The 17,249-nt window shown below is 35.8% G+C and overlaps 1 protein-coding gene across 3 annotated transcripts in view; it reads left to right on the top strand.

Annotated features, from left to right (window-relative positions):
* Nucleotides 1-17,249, top strand: part of ARHGAP5 (Rho GTPase activating protein 5) — a 77,278-nt gene that overhangs the window by 10,527 nt on the left and 49,502 nt on the right. For all 3 annotated transcript variants that reach the window (XM_059914065.1, XM_059914064.1, XM_059914066.1), the window contains exon 2: nucleotides 2,099-5,986. In XM_059914065.1, the coding sequence (XP_059770048.1) occupies nucleotides 2,267-5,986 (3,720 nt within the window). In that variant the 5' untranslated portion in view covers nucleotides 2,099-2,266. The remainder of the gene's footprint in view (nucleotides 1-2,098; nucleotides 5,987-17,249) is intronic.

Genomic DNA, 17,249 nt, shown 5'->3' on the forward strand with positions numbered 1-17,249 from the left:
ATGCTATTTTCACAAACTAATTTCCCTTTTTATCACTGTTTATAACTTTGTTATCCAGTTAGTTCACTGTTGTCTTTTCAGTAAATATCCATTAAGTAGCCCAGTTGTTCTTTTATGCAGTTTAGGTAAAGAATGTTAAAACTTGGTGCTAAGTGCAAATATTCAGTTTGATCACATTAAGATCTTTTAAAATTTTTACTTAATGAAAGAGAGTTAAGAGCATTGAGTGGGACTGCCCTAATTTCTTATACTGCTAGTTATTGTATATACTGCTGCCAGATAAATATTTGTAAGTCACCAGTCTGATCACATCATTTTTTATAAATCTTCAACAGCTTCCTTGGTTCTAAGAATCAAATTTTAAAAACAGAACTTAGTATTTATTAAGCATCCTTTTCTTTGCTAAGCACTTAACATTAAAGAAAAAATTAGTTCTTAAATTTGTATAGATAGGCAGCCCCATTTTATAGGTGGGGGAACCATGTCTCAAGAGGTTTAGGGCTTTACTATTGTCATAAACTAGTAAATACTAGGAGTTGAATTTGAAATCAGTTCTATTTACTCATGGTTTTCTACTACTTATGTTGCTCCTTCAACATGGCAATATTTTATTTATTACCGAATTGAAGCTAATAAACATTTTGCTTGAATATCAGATGGCTGATATTGTTAAAATTAATATTTGGTTGAGGCTGGTAGGATAAACTTACAGAATACAAGAATAAATCTGAAATTTTATTTTAAAATATTATTGTACTAGAAATATTAGAATTTTAAATTTCAAGAATAATTTCTCTTTACTATTAGTTGTTAGTATAGCAGATGTGCAGCACAACCTAAATAGATGTTTACTTGCAATTTTGAGGGTAGTGGAGAAGCCACATATTGGGGGCAGGTAGTGCTTCTTTTCTCACCTTTTATTTTTTTCCTCATGGTCTTTTTATTCTTTTATTTTGTCTGGATTGAAGATAATTTTCACATATGTTGATGTACATGACTGGATATTTTCCTTGTGAAATTTTGATGTGGTAGAAATGATGTATTGCTTTTCCTTCACCTCGAAAGAATGTGAAGAATCACCAAATAAAACCTTCGTGAGAGACTGATTCATTGCTTCCACACAAATAACCTAATTTAAATTACATGCAATTCTTAAAGTTTATTTGATGTTGTTGGTATATCAAATAATTCTAAAAGATTTTCTCAAATATATAATCGTAAAATTCTTTAGCTTTGTGCTACTCAAAATGTGATCTGTGAGCTCTTTGTAAATACTCTGAGAGAGAATAAATGCAGAAATCAAAAACATTTAGAAACAATTTGATAGTAATTTTGTGTCTCTTGAATCTAATAAGAAACTGGGACCTAGATTTTTTAAACATTTCATTCATTGTATTTTTAAAAATTGACTTACAGATATGAAATAAAAGTTGGTCCTTAGATCGTTTGAGAAGCATTGATCTAGTTAAACGCTGTCATTATTTGTATTAACTGTTCATTTATTTCTATTTCCTTGTTTAAGTATATGAATATTCTTAATTGGTTTTAGATATAAAATTTGATAGATTTCACAGGAGTATGTTGAAACTTCTTGAAAAATTTTTTTAATTCTAAAATCTTGCTAAATTCATACGAAATTCCATTTTAGGGAATAAGTTTTGAGAAGCCATGTTATAGAAAGCAGATAGTTTTTTAAAATTGTGAGAGAGTTGTTAACGCAACTAGTATGTTATCGTCAAACATAGCCAGCCTCCAGTCAGAAAAGGCAGGAAAATTGAGGGAGGGGAAAGGACTAGTTGTTTCCTCAAACTCATAGGAAGAAATAGAAACAAAATGCACATTTGGTTAAGAGGGTTTTATTTTAAAGTTTGTAAGATCACATTAAAATTTGTATTTAGTTTTTTTAGTTGTTAGATTTGCCTTAAATTTTGAGGTCATCTTGCATTTATAACAGTAAATCATAAACTGTCTTTGGTGATTTCTTAAAATACATGTAACATTGTTAACTTGTCTGGTGCTTTGTTATGAACATCTTTAATATGTATATAATTCGACATGTGTAATTCATGATTAAGATTTGTCCTTTTTCTCTTTCTAGGAAGATGATCCATATGATCTTGAAGACCTTTCTGCACAGAAATGAGGGAAATACAAAGAACCAAATATAGTTCTGAAATTCGGGATCTGTATTTTGAGATGATTTTATTTTCAGAATGAGAAGTATATCTGGTTATCTTTATGAATGTAGAGACATGACAAGAGAGTTATGATGGCAAAAAACAAAGAGCCTCGCCCCCCATCCTATACCATCAGTGTAGTTGGACTCTCTGGGACTGAAAAAGACAAAGGTAACTGTGGAGTTGGAAAGTCTTGTTTGTGCAATAGATTTGTACGCTCAAAAGCAGATGAATATTATCCAGAGCATACTTCTGTGCTTAGCACCATTGACTTTGGAGGACGAGTAGTAAACAATGATCACTTTTTGTACTGGGGTGACATAACACAAAGTGGTGAAGATGGAGTAGAATGCAAAATTCATGTCATTGAACAAACTGAGTTCATTGATGACCAGACTTTCTTGCCTCATCGGAGTACGAATTTGCAACCATATATAAAACGTGCAGCTGCCTCTAAATTGCAGTCAGCAGAAAAACTAATGTACATTTGCACTGATCAACTAGGCTTGGAGCAAGACTTTGAACAGAAGCAGATGCCTGAAGGGAAGCTCAATGTAGATGGATTTTTATTGTGCATTGATGTAAGTCAGGGATGCAATAGGAAGTTTGATGATCAACTTAAATTTGTAAATAACCTTTTTGTCCAACTATCAAAATCAAAAAAACCTGTAATAATAGCAGCAACTAAATGTGATGAATGTGTGGATCATTATCTTAGAGAAGTTCAGGCATTTGCTTCAAACAAAAAGAACCTTCTTGTAGTGGAAACATCTGCACGATTTAATGTCAACATTGAGACATGTTTCACTGCACTGGTACAAATGCTGGATAAAACTCGTGGCAAGCCTAAAATTATTCCCTATCTGGATGCTTATAAAACGCAGAGACAACTTGTTGTCACAGCAACAGATAAGTTTGAAAAACTTGTGCAGACTGTGAGAGATTATCATGCAACTTGGAAAACTGTTAGTAACAAATTGAAAAATCATCCTGATTATGAGGACTACATCAACTTAGAGGGAACAAGAAAGGCCAGAAATACGTTCTCAAAACATATAGAACAACTTAAACAGGAACATATAAGAAAAAGAAGAGAAGAATATATAAATACTTTACCAAGAGCTTTTAACACTCTTTTGCCAAACCTAGAAGAGATTGAACATTTGAATTGGTCAGAAGCTTTGAAGTTAATGGAAAAGAGAGCAGATTTTCAGTTATGTTTTGTGGTGCTAGAAAAAACACCTTGGGATGAAACTGACCATATAGACAAAATTAATGATAGACGGATCCCATTTGACCTTCTGAGCACTTTAGAAGCTGAAAAAGTCTATCAGAACCATGTACAACATCTAATATCAGAGAAGAGGAGGGTAGAAATGAAGGAAAAATTCAAGAAGACTTTGGAAAAAATTCAGTTTATTTCACCTGGGCAGCCATGGGAGGAAGTTATGTGCTTTGTTATGGAGGATGAAGCCTTCAAATATATCACTGAGGCTGATAGCAAAGAGGTGTATGGTAGGCATCAGCGAGAAATAGTTGAAAAAGCCAAAGAAGAGTTTCAGGAAATGCTTTTTGAACATTCTGAACTTTTTTATGATTTAGATCTTAATGCAACACCTAGTTCAGATAAAATGAGTGAAATTCATACAGTTTTGAGTGAAGAACCTAGATACAAAGCTTTACAGAAACTTGCACCTGATAGGGAGTCTCTTCTACTTAAGCATATAGGATTTGTTTATCATCCCACTAAAGAAACATGTCTTAGTGGTCAAAACTGTACAGACATTAAAGTAGAGCAGTTACTTGCCAGCAGTCTTTTGCAGTTGGATCATGGCCGCTTACGGTTGTATCATGATAGTACCAATATAGATAAAGTTAACCTTTTCATTTTAGGGAAGGATGGCCTTTCCCAAGAACTAGCAAATGAGATAAGGACACAATCCACTGATGATGAGTATGCCTTAGATGGAAAAATTTATGAACTTGATCTTCGGCCCGTTGATGCCAAGTCGCCTTACTTTTTGAGTCAGTTGTGGACTGCTGCCTTTAAACCACATGGGTGCTTCTGTGTATTTAATTCCATTGAGTCACTGAATTTTATTGGGGAATTTATCGGAAAAATAAGAACGGAAGCTTCTCAGATCAGAAAAGATAAGTATATGGCTAACCTTCCATTTACATTAATTCTGGCTAATCAGAGAGATTCTATTAGTAAGAATCTACCAATTCTCAGGCACCAAGGGCAACAGTTGGCAAACAAGTTACAATGTCCTTTTGTAGATGTACCTGCTGGTACATATCCTCGTAAATTTAATGAAACCCAAATAAAGCAAGCTCTAAGAGGAGTATTAGAATCAGTTAAACATAATTTAGATGTGGTGAGCCCAGTTCCCACCAATAAGGATGTATCAGAAGCTGACTTGAGAATTGTCATGTGTGCCATGTGTGGTGATCCATTTAGTGTGGATCTTATTCTTTCACCCTTCCTTGATTCTCATTCTTGCAGTGCTGCTCAAGCTGGACAGAATAATTCACTAATGCTTGATAAAATCATTGGTGAAAAAAGGAGGCGAATACAGATCACAATATTATCATACCATTCCTCAATTGGAGTAAGGAAAGATGAACTGGTTCATGGGTATATATTAGTTTATTCTGCCAAACGGAAAGCATCAATGGGAATGCTTCGAGCATTTCTGTCAGAAGTTCAGGACACCATTCCTGTACAGCTGGTGGCAGTTACTGACAGCCAAGCAGACTTTTTTGAAAATGAAGCCATCAAAGAGTTAATGACTGAAGGAGAACACATTGCAACTGAGATCACTGCTAAATTTACGGCACTGTATTCTTTATCTCAGTATCATCGGCAAACTGAGGTCTTTACACTGTTTTTCAGTGATGTTCTAGAGAAAAAAAGTATGATAGAAAATTCCTATTTATCTGATAATACAAGGGAATCAACCCATCAAAGTGAAGATGTTTTCCTGCCATCTCCCAGAGACTGTTTTCCCTATAACAACTACCCTGATTCAGATGATGATACAGAAGCACCACCTCCTTATAGTCCAATTGGGGATGATGTACAGTTGCTTCCAACGCCTAGTGACCGGTCCAGATATAGATTAGATTTGGAAGGAAATGAATATCCTATTCACAGCACACCAAACTGTCATGACCATGAACGCAACCATAAAGTGCCTCCACCTATTAAACCTAAACCAGTTGTACCTAAGACAAATGTGAAAAAGTTGGATCCAAACCTTTTAAAAACAATTGAAGCTGGTATTGGTAAAAATCCAAGAAAACAGACCTCCCGGGTGCCTTTGGCACATCCTGAAGATATGGATCCTTCAGATAACTATTCAGAACCCATTGACACAATTTTCAAACAGAAAGGCTATTCTGATGAGATATATGTTGTCCCAGATGATAGTCAGAATCGCATTATTAAAATTCGAAACTCATTTGTGAATAACACCCAAGGAGATGAAGAAAATGGATTTTCTGATAGAATCTCAAAAAGTCATGGGGAACGGAGACCTTCAAAATACAAATACAAATCTAAAACCCTATTCAGTAAAGCCAAGTCATACTACAGAAGAACGCATTCAGATGCAAGTGATGATGAAGCTTTCACCACTTCTAAAACAAAAAGAAAAGGAAGACATCGTGGAAGTGAAGAAGATCCACTTCTTTCTCCTGTTGAAACTTGGAAAGGTGGTATTGATAATCCTGCAATCACTTCAGACCAGGAGTTAGATGATAAGAAAATGAAGAAGAAAACCCACAAAGTAAAAGAAGATAAAAAGGTAAGTTTAATGTATGGTTCATAATGTTTCTAAAGATGTTTGCTTTTGACTTTTAAAAAATTATTATTTTTTAAGAGAATGGATTTGACATCAGTGAGAACTTAGGCTGCCTGTGTCATTCAGTAAATATAATTGACAGCTTTTTAAAATTTTCTGAGTATTTTGTGAGGGCAGATTATTTTTTGTTACTTATTACATTTTATTGTGCTTTATCTTATTTGGGGTGGAAGTTTGATTTCATATTCTTCAGCATAAAAGTTCTAGCTGAATATGTGTATTCTCTCTGCAGAAACTCAGATATAAAGTGATTTATTTTTTAAATTTATTTATTTATTCTTATTTTTGGCTGTGTTGGGTCTTCGTTTCTGTGCGAGGGCTTTCTCTAGTTGTGGCAAGTGGGGGCCACTCTTCATTGCAGTGCGCGGGCCTCTCACTATCGTGGCCTCTCTTGTTGTGGAGCACAGGCTCCAGACGCGCAGGCTCAGTAGTTGTGGCTCACGGGCCTAGTTGTTCGCGGCATGTGGGATCTTCCCAAACCAGGGCTCGAACCCATGTCCCCTGCATTAGCAGGCAGATTCTCAACCACTGCGCCACCAGGGAAGCCTGCTTTTGTTCATTTTTTTCTGTTTGTCTGTAAGCTTCCCATTTGTTTGTTTTTTCCCTTTTGATCTACCAGTTTTGCAATATTAATTTGATACATTGGCATAGCTTGTTTTATTGCAGTTTGCTTTCTGCGCTTCTCAGATCCTGCATTTTTTACAAATTGAAGGTTTTTAGCAACCCTGCAACAAGCAAGTCTTCATCAGCACCATTTTTCCAATAGCATTTGCTTACTTCTTACTTGCTTCCATGTTATATTTTGGTAATTCTCACAATATTCCAAACTTTTAAATTATTCTTATATTTGTTACGGTGATCAGTGATCTTTGATGTTGCCGTTGCAAAAAGATTACAGCTCACTGTCGGCTCAGATGATGGTTAACATTTTTTAGACTAGAAAATTACAGACAAAGATCTGGCAAGATTGATCAGATAAAAAGAGAAGGCATAAATACTGAGAATGAAAAGGTGAATATAATTACAGATAGATCAGATTAATAAGATAGTAGAGAATACTATCAACAATTTTATGTCAACAAATTTGAAAGTTTAAACAAAGTTAAACTCCTCGACAAGAAAGTTTAGAATAATCCTGTAACTATTAAATAAATCATGAAGTAGTAGTTACATCTTGCCATAAAAATACCAGACCCAGGTAATTTTACAGGAGACTTTTTAAGGAACAGATCATTCCAATGTTCTATAAATCCAGAAAATAGAATAGGATAATACATTCTTTAATTCATTCTCTGAAGTTATCTATTCTTAATTCCAGAACCAGTGAAGGATAATATAAGAAAGGAAAATTATAGTCCCATTTTACTTATGAGTGCACATGCAAAAATTCTAAATAAAGTTCAGGTCTACAGACCCTTAACTGCAATTTTGAAATCCAGTAACCTCTGAAAACCAAAAGTTTGTTTAGAACTTGGCAGCGTAATCTGATTTACCCTGTTCTTGGTGGGAAAACCTGACTTGAACTAATGTGTGAGGCTACATACAAGCATTGTCTTATTTAGAGTGAATATCCATATAGTTCACTGCAAGTGTATTAATGTATTTGAATACAGGTACTGACCCACAGTTTGTTGGGGTTGTTACCTAATAGACGTTTTTTGTACTGTACAGTAGGGATGATGACTAAAATTTTCTGAATTCTAAAATATCTTACCCTAAGGGTTTTACATAAGGGATTGTGAATATATAATACCAAAAAAAAAAAAATCCAACAATGTATATAAAAAGCACTTGATAAAATTTAATTCATGAGAAAGCTACTAAATTATGAACAGATGAGAACTTACTTGAGAAAAGGTATCTATAAATATGCAAACAAGTGAAATCTACAACAAGCATCATCCTAATTAGGGAAATGGATTCCCTTTTCAACCAGGAACAAGACAGAATGTACACACCATCACCACTTCCAGTTGGTATTATACTGAGATCCTAGTTAAAGCAGTATGATAAGAAAAAAAATTAAAAGGATGAGCATTGGAAAGGAAAAAACAAAATTGTTACTCTTGGCTGATGATATGATTGCCTATGTAAAAGCCAAAAAGTATCTACAGATAAATTATTAGTATTAATAAAAGAGCAAAACTGCTCCATGTAAGATCAGTAATTGTCAGTTGCATCTCTATACATCAGCAGTAAACAACTAGAAAACATAATCAGAGAAGACACCATTTATGAAAGCATGGCAGATTATCAAGTGCCTGGGAGTAATTGTAACATCATGTGCAAACCTCCGTGTGGAAAACTATAAAACTTTATTGTAAGACATTAAAGAAGATCTAAATAAATGGAGTAACTATTGCCTTCCTGTCCATGAATATGGCTTATCATAAAGAAGTTATTGCTGTTCAGACTTATCTCTAGATTCAGTGTTGTTTCATTCAAAGTGTCAAAGATTTTTCAAGAAATTTTGCACTGATTCTAATACAAATATGGAAGAGTAAATAGTAAAACCAAATATTGAATAGCCAGGACACTTTTGAAGAAGAAAGGCAGAGGTAGAGTGGTGATGATATATGTGCTTATTCTATCAGATAATGTAAAACTTTAGTATTTAACGTAATGTGCTGTTGGCTCAGAGACAGGCACATTTACCAGTAAAACAGAACAGAGTGCTCCCAAATACACAGACCTCTGACTTGGAGCTGTCCTTCCAAGCCATGTGAGGCTGTTGAACACTTGAAATGTGGCTAATCTGAATTGGGATATACTGGTCTACAAGGGTGAGTAAAGGCTTCCCTGAGACTTGTCATTTTGTCAGATCTGATAGATGAATAGGACTTAATTAGGGGAATGGTTGGGTGGATGGAAGAATATTTAATGCTGAATGAATAGAATGTGCATGTTCTTAAAGGAGGTCACTGTGGCTAGTCATTGATCTAAAGCTGTCGTTGGCAAACTTTCTGTAAAGAGCAAGATAATAAATATTTGAGACTTTGAAGGTAATACCTCCTGTATTATAATTGCTTAGATCTGCTGTAAAAAAAGCAGGCATGGACAATATGTAAATGAATGAGTATGGCTTCTTTTTATTTATTTATTTATTTATTTTTGGCTATGTTGGGTTTTTGTTGCTGCGTGCGTGCTTTTCTCTAGTTGTGGTGAGTGGGGGCTTCTCTTGTTGCGGAGCACGGGCTCTAGGCACGCGGGCTTCAGTAGTTGGGGCACGCGGGCTCAGTAGTTGTGGCTTGCGGGCTCTAGAGCGCAGGCTCAGTGGTTGTGGCGCAGGGGCTTAGTTGCTCCGCGGCATGTGGGATCTTCCTGGGCCAGGGCACGAACCCGTGTCCCCTGCATCCATAGGCAGATTCTTAGCCACTGCGCCACCAGGGAAGCCCAGTATGGCTATTTTTAAAAACAGGCAGCAGGGTGGATTGGTCCCCTAGGCCGTAGTTTGCTGATACCTGATCTGTGGGAGAGAATAATACAAGGAGAGATTTGAGACTAGGGACTAGATGCAGACCTTTTTAGCACTGTTAGGAATTTTTGTTATTTAGCCTAAGAGTAAATTGAAATTAACAGAGTTAGTGGATCTGAAATCAGTGAGTTTCAGTATGGAGTATGGGTTGAGTGATACAGAAGACCAGTAGGCATTTACAGTAGTTTAAGCGAATCATGATAAAAGCTTTGAATAGTTGGAGTGGGGAGGGAGAGTGGTGGCAATGGACAGAATGGGATGGATTTGAGAAATACTTAAAATACATAAGATTTGATAACGTATTGCATATGTGGGGGAAGACTAAAGATGATGAAAGAGATAGGAAAGATATCTCCTTGGTTTCTAGCTTGTGCAGCTTAATCAGTGATGATGCTGTTCCTGACGTAGAGCATTGGAAATTTGCCAGGTGTGGAGTGGAGGGATGGAAATTAAAAACTTTTAGAGTTCAAGTGGAGATGTCAAATAGGCAGTTAGGTATATAGGTCCTCAGAGAAGAGGTCTGAGTTGGAGATATGTATTTAGGAGACAATGAAGTAGAGATGGCAGTAGATGAAATGACCTAGGGAGTGAATACAGAGGAGTGCCTAACACACCCTAGACCAATGTTGAATAGCCAAGGAGCAGAGAGGATCCTTAAAGGTAGGGAGAGTAAAAATAGACCACTTACCCTTTCTTAGCTCATTCCCTCACCTGTAAATTAGGAATTTTAATGTTTCCCTTGGAATTGTGGTAGAAATTGGAACTGTGTGTCTCAAGTGCCTGACATACACCAGTGCTCAATAAATGCTATTATAGTGTGCTTCAGGCCTGAAATATCCCAGTATACTCTGTATTTCAGGATAGTCCTTTGTCCCATTTGCTGGATTAGTCTCCTGACTCTTTTAAATTAAATACTCCTGTGATTTCTGATCCTGAATTTATGTACTACTTCTTTTTTTTTTTTTCTCTCTAAGAGAAAAGTTCATTCTCTTTACCTTCATTCTTTGACTCCAAGATGAGAACTATAGTCTAGGAATATTTTCTCAGATTCCTTGATATTGGAAAATTATAACTTTTGTGCATTAGTGGCATCTAAGGAAGGCTCAAAGATCTGTTTCTCTTAATGTGGGCTTTAGTTGTCATTCCTGCCAATCAGAGAAGGCTTTATGCTTAATTATCTTTTGTTCTGTACCCCAAAATGAGTTTAGTGTTAGTTGTGGGAACAAAACCCCTAAAACATTTCTTGATTTGCAAGGATTTTCTTAAGTCATGACCTGTTATAGACATAAATATTTCTATGTAAAGGAAATCTTGCAAAACAATACCTACTTTATAAGTTATTTTGATTTTCTAGTCTATTGCAGTGAAAAAAGAGGTGCTGGTTGTGACCTACTGAATTGACTTCGTAACTTAACAGGTGCTTGAAAAATAGTGCTTAAGAGAATGAACTGAATGAGAAAATTTGAGTTGTATTGATAAAATTGCCAGTTGTTAACATCCATTCAATGAAGTGAGGTATACTTGTGTTTAAGCTAGTTTGTTTTTTCTTCAGTATCCATTTCAGTGCTGTCAGCTTGATTCAGATAGTAAATAGTAGAATACTTTGTGAATTTTGTGGTGCATTAGAATAAGCTGGTATTCTAATGATTTTTCATTTTGAGCTTTTCTTTAAAATTGTTTTCCTGTCTTATTTCCAGGTCATGAATCTTTTCATCCTCTTATTTATATTAGCAACTACCAACTCCTATTTTACTCTCAAATGTCCCATCCAGTCCTTATTATTATCTCTGTATTTTATTGGTCCCTTCTTATTAAACCCCTCTATCAGATAGTATCTTAGAAGATTCTGCTGCTTTAGCCATTATACTAGGGTTTGGAGCCTGTTTAGGGAAGAATACCAAAATAGGTATGTTTTCTTCAAAAAAACTGAAGAGATATCTATATGTATATATTGAGTCGAAGATGTTAATTTAATATTAGTAGATAGTGAATGGATACCAAGCTGTTAATAGGGTAGATCCTTTAGAGTATAGTAAATCTTAAGTTTAGAATTGTTTGACTTCTGACTTCTAGAACCTACAGTCTTTATTAAGTAAAATGCCTTTTGAAAATACTGTCAGCCAAACAGTGGTGACCAGAATTTTCTCTTGATTTATAGATTGTTCATTCCAGATATAAAAGTAATGAAATATATGAAAATATGTCTGTGATGAACTGCTGTTTGTCTATATCAAAATGTATAAGTTATAGGGTAAGTTTGCTTTTTATTTTTAGTGTATATCACTTAACCTCTTGACAGTCACTTAACTGACTGTCAGTGTTCACATCTGAGGTTCTTGAAAGAGTTATAATTAAAGCTAAATAAAAATTGGATGCTTAAAGAGCTTACTATAGGAAGAGCAATACTTACAGATCAGATACAGATAGAGTAGTTTGCACTTTGTTTAATGAGCTAAGTCGTTTAACAAAGTCTTGAACTGCTCGACAGTTTCAGGTTTTCTATTTTTCACCTATTTTTTGGGGAGTACCTTGGTTATATTTCTGGGCAGTTGATAATAGGGTGCCCATTATATACGTTATTACCTTGCAGACACTTCCTTAGGGGAGAGAGTGAGGGTCACTTTTATAAAGGAAGTATGATCAGAAGAATGAGAAAACTGCTTTCCCAGATTCCTCAACCAGCATCTTTTCCAGCCTCATTGCCATGAGTTGGGTCTTATATCCATTCCTGACCAGTAAAGTCTGGCCAGGGGTGGAGAATTATGCTATTGAATGTAGGCCTGAGCCTTTAGAGCTCTGGGTGAGGTTGGCTTCCCCCAAATTCGGGTAATTTCTAAGGGATGAAAACTGCAGTGTCTAATGCAGGCTAGATTTATATGTTGTTTATAGTTGATCTCCGTGGCCTAGCATAGTATGTTGTACTATGATCAGTTGAAGTCAGTAGGAGTATATAGCTTTGTTTTTGTAGTGGTAATGAAAGAACCATTTATGTGTTTTTTTAAATAATTACATTTATTTTGACTCAAGGAAACTGTTGTTTTATTCAACAAGCATCTTACTGAATGCCTTCTATGCCTGAACACTGTCCAAAGCTAAGGATACAGGGATGACTTGGTCATGGGCTCTGCTCTCAGGAATTCAGTCTAGTACATTTGATTTTGGTGAAAATTAAACATATTTTATATTTTCATCAAGGTTAGTAAAACTTTTGGTTCTTTCATATCTCTCATTTCATTTGGAAAGCATTTACTTAGGAGTCTTAGTAACGATTTTTATTGCTTTCATATTGGCTAAATATGTTCTACCTCTGATTGATTAGTTCTAAGGTGTTTCTGAAATTTCTCATAAAGTTAAAATTGGTTTCTTTAGTAGCATTTCTGGTGCTGGCAACATCAATTTATGGTATGACGTAAGTGTGGATATATAATGTGAGTATTTCTGCCTGCATTTTACTATTTGCTGTTTCTTTGAATTTGTTCTGTGCTGTTGGGTTGACCATGATCTATTACTCTTCAAATTCAGAATGAAATGTAATGAGATGGTTAGTTTTTAAAGTATATTTTGACTGATGTGTTTTAATAAGACTCAATTTAAATGATTATGTCAGTGGTATGGTTGTTTTCACTAATTTAAAAGCAAATGTAAATGTCTTCAGTGTGGCTTTCTGTTCAAACTTTGTGTTTTTTCTTAGCTTTCAGAACAGCATGTTGAATGTTTAGCAAAAACTGGCATAGCACAAATTATTGAAATTACTCTTCTGCAGCACATTCATTATATTAATTGTTAGACTGTATTTAGTTAATATATCAAGGAGGCACTTTACCTCTATAACATAGAATACTGTGTTCTTACTATAATTTTATATCAATGGCCAATTGTTACTATTCCAAGACTTATAAGTGAGTTTATAGGGTTGTCAATTTTATGTGCTCCAAAAATGTATATACTACAGATCATCCCACTCAAACCTAGAAGAGTTATTTCCACAATAGGTATAGTTTTATGATTTTCAGCTCTGTAATGTTTTCTTGTCATCTCAGCTGATGTGTTGAAAGAGTCCTCAATAGGGCTTAATCTATGACTGTGTTAAGAGAAACCTCAGAGGAAGGAGGACTGCTTTTCTTTTCTTTTTTTTTTTTTTTTTAAAGATTTATTGATTGATTGATTGCTATGTTGGGTCTTCATTTCTGTGCTAGGGCTTTCTCTAGTTGCGGCAAGCGGGGGCCACTCTTCATCGCAGTGCGCGGGCCTGTCACTATCGTGGCCTCTCTTGTTGCGGAGCACAGGCTCCAGACACGCAGGCTCAGTAGTTGTGGCTCATGGGCCTAGTTGCTCCGCGGCATGTGGGATCTTCCCAGACCAGGGCTCGAACCCGTGTCCCCTGCATTAGCAGGCAGATTCTCAACCACTGCGCCACCAGGGAAGCCCCTAGGACTGCTTTTTAAAAGTAGTAATATCTGATTTTACAGTTCTTACAACAAAATATAAGGGTGTGACAAAAGTGATCTTGAGTTAGTATCTAACTTTGTCCATATAAAGGTACACCTTGCATATGTTTGTTTGTGTATGTGTGTGTAGTTGTTCTGAGCTTTTTGGAAATTGTTCTTAGCCTTCGAAAATCTGAGGAAAGGTTTGGGTATTTTTCCTGGAAAAATGCACGTTCACAAAATTTTAGTGGCATTTTAAGGGTATCATATATACTTTCTAAAGTATATATGGACTCTAGAACCTCTGTTGATGTAAGAGAAGAGAAGAACACGCTTGAATTTGTCTCATTCTTTACTGATGCTCTGATTGGTAATCTTTAGAGTGACAGAAAGAACCTAACAGATGACGTGGGAAGCAAAGGGAGAGATAATGGTTTTAAGAATGAAATGCTGGGTATAATATAAAACTTACTTTGATTTGAATACACTTGAAAAAATATTTTTAGGGAAGTTGGGAAGAAATCTACTCATCCTTAACTTGAATAGCTAGATGTTTTGCTAAGACCCTCTCCAGGTGACTCCAGGTTTAATATTTTGTTAGTAAAGTTTTTAATGGCATTAATGAAATACCTGCCAGGTAGATAATATATGTTGAAATGCTTTATAGGAAGGTGTCATCTTAGAGATGAATCAGTGTAGGAACCAGTTTGTCTGATACATGTATACAAGAACCCAGACCACATTTACTTGCCCACAGTTATTTTCTCTTCCCTCTTTTCACCTAGTGTTAGGTTAAAGGGTCTGAAAGAGCATTCACAACATCCAGCACCTAACAGCTTTTAGAGAATTAAAAAAAAAAAAAAAAAAAAAAAAGGATTAAGTAGACCTTCATGGAGTACTGACTCTAAAGACTTCTTTCTTATATTGATGTGTTATGCTATGGTGTAATACTTATTCTTCCCACATAAAGTAATCACTTTATAGTAGTTTTATTTATTTATTGCTTTGTAGTTTAATAAGTTTCATTTTTCTTACTACATTGTAAGCTTTTTGAAGGCAGTTATGATTATCATTCATCTTTGTGTACCGTACAGTAGTGATTCTCTATCTTGAATTATGTATTGACTTTTTTTTTTAAGTTAAAGTCTCAGACTTCCCAGGGCTATATCTGTAGCCATCTCCCAAACTTGAGTTCTTAGTCCTTGATTTTATTAGCCTAGCACAATGGTTCTCAACCAGGGTCAATTTTGACCTGCAGGGAGCATCTGGCAATACCTGGAGACATTTTTGGCTGTCACAAGTCAGGTGAGGAGTTGCTACTGGTATCTGTTGGATTGAGGCCAGGGATGCTGCTAAACACCCTGCAATTCAAAATGTCAGTAATACTGAAGTTGAGAAACCCCGTGTAGCCAAATGTGGTCTTTAATGAAATTCCTGTGAGATTCTAGAAGTCAGTCATACAACGCTTGTTTGTACTTGCTCATTAGGAAAGGCAGGTTTTTCCTCACAGGTCATAGATATTACTTCCCTATCCTCACCATGATTGGGTAAGAATGTATTTTCAGGAAGGAGGTACTGTGGGTCAAAGCTACATGCTCTTGCTATTTATCTTACTTCTCTGATCTTTATTCTGCTGTAAAACATGTTGTTTCCATTTCATTGTCACAGTCTTAGTTGAGGCTATCATAACTTCTTACTTGGATTATTGCAATGACCTTTTTTTAAAAAAATCGTTTTAATTTGAGGTAATTGTAGATGGACATACCATTGTAAGAAATAATGCAGAGAGATTCCATGCACCCTTTGCCCAGTTTCCCGCAAAGGTAACATTTGCAAAACTAGTAAAATATCACAAACAGGGTATTGACATTAATGTGACCCGCAGATCTTTAAATTCCCCCAGGTTTGCTTGTACTTGTGAGTGTGTGCACGCACGCGCGCGTGTGTGTACTCTATGCAGTTTCTATGAGTATGTACTCAACTGTGTTGAGGTTCTTTAATTGCACAACTTCTCAGAATTTTTTAACATGCTGTGATATGTTGAGAATCTCATGAGTGTGGGACAGAATATATCGGGACCAGAGAAAACTCAAATTGGAAGCCATTGGGGAGAAATTTGATTGCCTATTTCTTTCCTTTTTGAAAAGAGGATTAAAGTTTATATATCATAGACATAAATTTTTAAATTAATTAATCTGTTCTTGGCTGTGTTGGGTCTTCGTTGCTGCGTGCAGGCTTTCTCTAGTTGCGGCAAGCAGGGACTACTCTTCGTTGTGGTGTGTGGGCTTCTCATTGTGGTGGCTTCTCTTGTTGCGGAGCACGGGCTCTAAGCACACGTGCTTCAGTAGCTGTGGCACGCGGGCTCAGTAGTTGTAGCTCGCGGGCTCCAGAGCGCAGGCTCAGTAGTTGTGGTGCACGGGTTTAGTTGCTCCGCGGCATGTGGGATCTTCCTGGATCAGGGTTTGAACCCATGTCCCCTGCATTGGCAGGTGGATTCTTAACCACTGTGCCACCAGGGAAGTCCCTCATAGACATAATTTTTTAAATCTTGATTTTTTTCTGGTTACACAAGTGATCTTTATCTTTTCAAAAAGTACTTCCTTTACAAAAGGAAATGTACAACTTACAGTGAAAATTCTGTATAACCTCCCCCCAGTCTTTTCTTTCTCTTTCTTTCTCTACCCTGCTCTAAATTTAAGGGTATCGTTGTCAATAGTTTGGTATTTGTTTTTTAAGTTTTGTTGTAATATTAACATAAATGATTTATTTTGATGGAATGGAATTACACTATTTATCCTGTTCTTAAACTGTAACATATATCAGTATACGTAAATCTGTTAAAATCAACCTTCTTAATTCGTCTTTATTGTCATTAATTTTGGTGTACTTGATCTGACAAGGACTAAAGGAGATCATTTAAAATTTCTTATTCTGTTTCCATATAGGTACATATTTCTGCTATACTTTGTTTCTGCTACTTGGTGGATTGAATTCTAGATAATTGTCAAGTGAGTCTCTTTTGTATAGTTCAAAGCTTTTTGCTTTGAAGACAGCTGCAATGTTAACCTTGCTCTTGTAAAAACAAAAAAAATCATTACTTTTTCCATCATTTTGTTTTCAGTTTTTAGGAGTCTGTTTAAATGGCATGTGGTTAGTTAGTCACGTTTAGTTTTTTGTTTTTTGTGTTTTTTTAAATAAATTTGTTTGTTTGTTTGTTTTTGGCTGCATTGGGTCTTCGCTGCTGCGTGAGGGCTCTCTCTAGTTGCAGCAAGCGGGGGCTCCTCTTCGTTGTGGTGCGCGAGCT

Source organism: Balaenoptera ricei, chromosome 2 (genome assembly GCF_028023285.1).
Source record: "Balaenoptera ricei isolate mBalRic1 chromosome 2, mBalRic1.hap2, whole genome shotgun sequence".
NCBI lineage: Eukaryota > Metazoa > Chordata > Mammalia > Artiodactyla > Balaenopteridae > Balaenoptera > Balaenoptera ricei.